Source organism: Solanum stenotomum, chromosome 9, assembly GCF_019186545.1.
Source record: "Solanum stenotomum isolate F172 chromosome 9, ASM1918654v1, whole genome shotgun sequence".
Lineage (NCBI taxonomy): Eukaryota > Viridiplantae > Streptophyta > Magnoliopsida > Solanales > Solanaceae > Solanum > Solanum stenotomum.
The window spans coordinates 8,654,151-8,661,058 of record NC_064290.1 but is presented as its reverse complement, the minus strand read 5'-3'; the positions used below and the strand labels follow the sequence as shown (position 1 = coordinate 8,661,058).

At 35.9% G+C, this 6,908-nt stretch overlaps 1 protein-coding gene across 1 annotated transcript; it reads left to right on the top strand.

Moving 5' to 3' along the window:
- Nucleotides 1-377: 377 nt before the first annotated feature.
- LOC125877097 (condensin complex subunit 2) lies at nucleotides 378-6,470 on the top strand. The gene is made up of 13 exons (XM_049558415.1): nucleotides 378-805; nucleotides 924-1,025; nucleotides 1,406-1,523; nucleotides 1,997-2,070; nucleotides 2,152-2,212; nucleotides 2,303-2,503; nucleotides 2,621-2,901; nucleotides 3,007-3,151; nucleotides 3,278-3,528; nucleotides 3,612-3,642; nucleotides 4,117-4,256; nucleotides 4,896-4,997; nucleotides 6,051-6,470. Exons 1-13 carry the CDS (start codon nucleotides 566-568, stop codon nucleotides 6,249-6,251), a joined length of 1,947 nt encoding a protein of 648 aa, XP_049414372.1. The 5' UTR covers nucleotides 378-565; the 3' UTR covers nucleotides 6,252-6,470.
- The last annotated feature ends 438 nt before the right edge of the window (nucleotides 6,471-6,908 follow it).

Here is a 6,908-nt window from a genome sequence, read left to right as displayed (position 1 = left end):
CAAAGTTAGCAGCTTTTTAAGGTATGACAATAATGACGTGACCGAATTATAATTGGCCATGTGTAAAAAATGGTTTTGCAAAATCACTGTTAAAAAATAATGGCATAAATGAGCGTTTTCTTAAACGGTAATGGCATAGATGAGCCAAACTTTTAACGGATGACATAAATAAGCCTTTTCTGAAAATTCAATGACATATTTAAGCCTTTTCTTTTTTTTAAATACAAATATAGAGCCTACGAAAAAGCTACTAGCTACTAGTTTATCCGAACCCACAATCCCCACTTAGCTCCGCTCCACGAACCCATAGGTATTTGACGGGTAAAAAGAAAAAGAAAAAAGAAAAACAAAAATGAAAAGAGCACATTGCTTTCCGCCAGCGTCGCAAATTCAAAATTCAAAAAGGTGGGAAATCAAAAATCACTTTCCCAATCTGAACGACAACCAGAAGCTCCTATTCTTCTCACCGCTCTCCCACCTGGAACTTCCACCGGCGCACGCACCACTTCTCAGGTTCACTTCCCGTAACGTGAAAGTCTACTAGATCTAAAAATTGACGACTGCAATGGCCGAAATCCTAAGCCCTAATCCCAAACTGAAAGGTCCAGGTCCATTTTCTCCGACAAAATTCGTCTTGGGCTCCAATGACGACAAGCTCGAACGCGCTCAAGCACGCGCTGCCCGTGCTGCAGTCATCCGTCGCAAGCCCATCCCTGTCGCACCTCCTCCATCTGCAGATCCTTGCCTTGACAAGGAGCAGATTCTTGAACTCTTCCAGAATTGCATCAAACTCGCCAGTGAAAATGTATCATTTCTGCTGTTTTTCACTTGGTTTTTAGTTTCTCATGTGTGAATGGTGATTTTATTTTTGATAGTGATGTTGTCGAGATTTTGAATTACTTTGGAACTACTATTGGATACAGAAAATTAATCAGAAGAATACTTGGGAGCTAGGTCTAATTGATCATCTATGCGAGATAGTTAAAGTTGAACAAGAGAATGATTCGGAGACCAACTTCCAGAAGGTAATTTCTTATAAAATTTTAATTTCTGATTACAGATATTCATCAGCTGTTTAACTGTCTTAGAAATTTATTGAAGCATTTTCTCCGATTAAGCAATGTTTATGAAGCATAGTCTCTTTATGTTATCATTAGAAACTCATGGGGTTGGGTTTAAACCTTCAAACTTATGTATGAATGTTGGCTTAAATATGTTTCTACGATGCTCCCTTAAGTCTCCTACACGAACAATAGAAGGCCAATGGATATGATGTCATCCCATTACATGTGTAACCTAGAAACTGCAAGCCATGCTTACCTTAAAATCATAGCTCATTCTGATGTTGCAGCCACAAACATCCTATTCTTACATATTTGTTGCTACTTGTAATTTCATGATTTAGGCAAGTTGTACTCTTGAGGCTGGAGTTAAGATTTATTCAATGAGGGTGGACTCAGTGCATTCAGAGGCATATAAAGTTCTTGGAGGAATCAATCGTGTTGGTAATGCAAATGAACAAGGTGGGTTTTGATTTGGGTAAACAATGAACTCTTTATTTGATTTCTGTCAAGGTAATGCCTTTTCAAAACAATTACACATCATTGCCAGCTTTCCTGAAACTTAATTGTTGGGATGTTATGTTTGTTCTCTTTAATTAATTTCATTTAGACACTTGATCCATTAATTACGTCTCTTTCTAGTTTGAATCATCCCTGAAGAATACTTTGTCTATCAGAGTTTATTTCCTCTTTTATTTTTTATTTTAAAGTTCCGTGCTTTATCAAGCCAAGACATTCAAAATATTGGAATGACTCTTTATCTTTTTCTTTTTTTGAATATAATTATTTTATGATTCCAAATATTTCTCAACCTTGTTTGCTCTCCTCACTTCCTATTTGCCTTCTTCTTGGGTGTGTGCTGACGGTTTCCTGAGCCACACACAGACTTGATGTTTTAATACTTATGCCTCTTAAATATTTTACTTGTCTGCTAGATCCTGCTGTAGAGGGTGCTAATGCTGAAAATGACCAGCAGGAAGGCCATATCAGAAAAGAGCAAGATAGAAAGGTTAACACTCTTCCTCTCTTTAAGAGATAACAAATGCAGAATAATTTTCTGTTCCTAAACTGATTTGAGTAGCAATTGCAGTTATCGCCTTTATCAACACTGGAGTCATCATTTGATTCTCTCAACGTGAAGAAATTCGATGGTATACATGCTTATTATCTTTGATACTTGCCTCTTCGTCTGAGTTTATCCTTTTGTCGCTTTGTAAACAGTTAAACTGTCTATTTTGCAGCCGCTTTTGCTGTAGATCCTCTTTATCATCAGACATCAGCTCAGTTTGATGAAGGTGGTGCGAAGGGTCTTTTATTGAATAATCTAGGAATCTATGGTAATTGCCGTGTCTTTTTCGATTCGTTCGAGATACCTGGGAAGTCAGTACCAGAAGAAATTCGGCATGATAGAACAGACTCCATTGATGTATCTTTTGCTAAAGGTTTGTGGCTTTGGAATTATATGTGGTTTTGGGTTCTTTTTCCATTTAGATGCTGTAAGCATTTTTGGATGTGAGCTACTATCAATTGATTGTTATAAACCTTTTCTGTAAGTATAGATTGTGTTGAAGAAATGGTGTTGAATATGCCGAAGAAGGACGAGATATCACCCAGTCTGAGGCATATAATTTGTCAATTTAGTGGAGAGATGCCAGTGCCAGCTGAAACAGATTTTTCTGACCAGATTTCACCAGAACAAAATTCTGAACCGTTTGGCCCAGATGTGGATGATGATGCATTTGACAATTGTGGAGCCTGGCCGATGGATCATGATGATGGAGTAAGTTTGTCGGAACAAGGCTCTCATGATGTTGATCAGATTTCATCAAACCAACAGGAGGTGGCAAACACACTTATTTATTGTCGCCTTCAACTCTAATTTGTAATATAGGCCCTTGAAAAGAGAACATTAAAACTTGGTATTTCTTTGTGCTTTGTCTTGCAGGTCAGTCAGCCATTTACTTTTCCTGATGCTGAGGATGATGACAGATCTGAGAGAGTTGATGATTACTTGTTTTTAAGTTTAGGATTTTCTTCCAAGCACAATTCCTGGGCTGGTCCTGATCATTGGAAGTACCGGAAAGTGAAAGGTAAGCTTCAATAGGACTTCTGGGAGGAACTTTAACTTTTCCAATCGTCTTCTCTCTCCAGTCCCCGGAGAAATCTGTAGAAGTTTGAAGTTTCTTTGGTGTTTGATATGTCATCAACATTGGCAGTCTCAGAGGAGCCTTCCAATGAAGATGGATCACCAGTAAAGACTAAGAAAACGAAGAGCAGAAAAGCAGAACCTGAAATTGATTTCACGAAGGCACTGGACACTGATCTATTGCATGTCTTTGCTCCTCCAAAGAATCCCAAGTTACTACTCCTTCCAGCAAATAGAACACCGTGTAACAGATTACTTCCAGAAGATTGTCATTATCAACCTGAGAATCTTGTGAAGCTGTTTCTCCGACCCAATGTCACGGTAACTCTAGTCACTTTGATGAGTTTATTATTTGCTGACTACCTTAAAAATACATTCTGATTGCCTGTATTCTCTTGCCTTAGTGCCTTGGAAGGAGAGGAAAGCAAATCCCAGGTGAGATAACATTTATGGCCATCCACTGTTAAAACTTTGTACTTGGAGATAGTTATGGATATGTATAACATTTATGAGTGATAGATTCTGTTTTTACAGTTGATTTTTAACTGCAAATGTTGAATTTGAATTCAAATGCATTTTTTGCTAGGTCATCTTACCTACTAGAGCAGTGACACTAGTGTGGCTTAGCAAAAATGACAATTAAGTGCTTTAAATGATTTCATCTGCTTTTGAGTTGAATTTAGAAGAGTCCTTGCGATGATGTCTTTTGTAAATCCTACTTCCCTATATATAAATGCTCTCTATTGTCTTCTTGACCATTTCATAGGTTCTGTCTTCTATTGCCTATAAAAATAATGTACTCCTATTGCTGTATATTTACCAGTTTTCATAAGAAATAGGAATGTCACGTATTGTGACAGATGAAACAATTGTTATTATGTGACTTGAGTTGTCTGGTTCTTTATGTAGATGAAGCTGGTCAACAAAGTGAAGATTTTGGAGCTATGCCATCTTGGGATGATGATGGTGGATTTCCTGAGGCTTTTGATGATGGCAACGCATTTAGTGATGTGGAGGAATCAAGTACACTTGTCTCTCAACCCCGCCAGGTTTGTTCCTGTTTGCAAATCTTGACTATATATGTTTGTGGTTCTGCAATCTAGATTCCTCCAAGTGTAACTTTCAACACTTAGGCCAACAATTGATCAAGGATGATTTATACAATTGAGTGAGATCTCCTGCAGAACTATGATCTAAACATTTATCAACTTGTACTTAACCAATTACTACCAAATATTATCTAATGAGTACCAGGCACTTCAAACCTTGTCACTGATTTTTGCTTTTAAGAAATTTGCACCTTTAGCTGTTCTTTTAAGGTTTTGCTGTACCTGTTTCTTTCTTTCTTTTTTCTTGTGTCTGTTTGGTACTATCGTTAATTAATCATTGTTTATGTTGAAAAGAAAATATACTTCATCGAGGACTTTTGCAGCACTAATAAAGTATTAGTTCCTTATTTCTTTAAGCAAACATAAGAAAAGAAACTTCAAATTGTGTTATCTGTCACTTAGTATGTGGGAGGAAAAATGTCAAATGTTCATGTTGCTTGCTTAATGCAAACTTAATTCCAACAGAAATCTTTCTTTGCACAGTTACTAGGAGATGTTTGTTCCTCTGTAGAATTTACTAGATGAAGGGCTTCTTTTGAAGCAAACTGAAACATCTATTGACTTTGTCTGAAATTACAGGTAAACAAGATTGAAGTCCAGTATGATAAAACATCCAAACAAGTAGATGTTCAAGCACTTAAGGAAACACTTTGGGACCAATTGAATCAAACATCAGTTGAGGTGAGTTCAAACTTCTTACTCCACTGGTAGTGTGTTCTACTTCTTGCTAGTGGATTTATGCATTTTTCCCAAATTTAGAATTCGTGCTTATCACCATGCCGATTGATAGTGCCACATCAAATGATAAGGAGAGTATTATTATTATTATTTTGCCATAGATTTTGGTTCGAAAATTTGAAATAATATTTGTAGATTATTTCAAGTAACTGTTTGTTTATCAAATTGACCGACTATTTCAACTTCAAATTTGAAGTTTGAGTTTTTCAAGTTTTCATTAAACTTGAAAATATGAAACTTCAACTTGTTTTCATGTCCAAAGATAACTTCTAACTTCCATATACCCCTTTTTCAAATACAACTTTTCTTATAATCTCAATCAGACCATGTCCAAACACCTACTTAGTGTTAACCAGGGATTATTAAGGTCAAACATTTGACATTTTTGCTCTTCTAAAATAGTAGCAAGTGAAAATAGTTGTAATGAGATGAGTAAGTGTTTCATTTTTTTTCTCCATTCTATAGTATAATATAGTTGGCAAGTGGATATTCATTTATCTTAGTTGGATGTGCAGTTTTGAACTAAATGATTACATTTTATATGGCAGCAATCAATTGGACGCTAAACATCCGATATTAGTTTGACTTGTTTATCATTTAAACAATAAAAGGGTGTGTTAAAGCAATTGTAAGAAAGTCTGTTAAGGTTTAAATTTTGATTGATGAAATATCTAGAAAATTTACATACTTGATTTACTCCAGGATCCAGCTTAAATCCCTCAAAAGGGTGGGAAGGTGAAAAGCAAATGAATATAACTGCATAGTCATTAATGAGATTATAAATGAACTACTAAATTGGCTGACTTTATGACAATTTCTTTCGCCAGTCTTATTTAATTGATGTGGTTCAAGACTCCCTTTGTTAAGCAGTTCCTCCAGGGTTGTTCTCTTATCATTGATCAGCATAACATTCTAATCAACGGGGGTTTATTCATTTACCTTTTAGCATGTTTATCAGACATCTATATTCTGAATGATTCACATCGTAATGCGCAGGAAGAAGGTGTATCTTTCAAGCACATCTTGGCTGCTTTTCCAAACGAATGCAGAGCATCAACATCCGTTGATGCTATATCTCCTCATTTATGCTTTATTTGCTTATTGCATCTTGCTAATGAACATGGATTACGAATACAAGGTTATCTCAGCTTGGATGATCTCAGTATACAGCTCGAAACTAACGAACGGTCTCCCTGATGCTGGTGGCTTAAGTCATTTTTTTTTTTTTTTCAGTTTTTGGATTTCTCGCTGTAATGTATATCACTTGTAGATTGGCCATTCAAGCATTGCATATGCTGCTTGTGGTGGATCCTTTCTTTTGTATTGCTTTATAGGTTAGTTAATTCGTGTAAATTATCAGATATTGTCAACAGTTGGCTTTTGAATTGTTGTCAATTTTCAGTCTTTTGCTGATATATATAGTACTTGCTACATTCATTTTGCAAGTATTACAAAGCGGTTGATGAAGCCATTGATTCTTGAATTATGGTTTGTTTGAACTGAATACTTGAACATATTTTTGTTAGACGCTTTTTGTGTATATTTTCATATTTGAACTCTTGACTTCCGTAGCTTCGGGGTAAGATAATTTTGATGAAGCTACTTCGAACTAAAGGTTATTAGAACTCGAGCTACTACTTTTGACTTAGACAGCCCTTATCCTTGGAAACCTACTTGGACTGCCTATCTTAAATAGAGAACAGTGGGACCTATCGCAACTTGCCTTATAAAAGGGTTTTGCAAGCGATTGCTTGATAGGAGTTAGATCTGATCTTTAAAGGAATGTTTATTTACATAGATAAGTAAATTACTTAAAATATGTCCATCTTTTTTAATTATACGTATTAGTCTCAG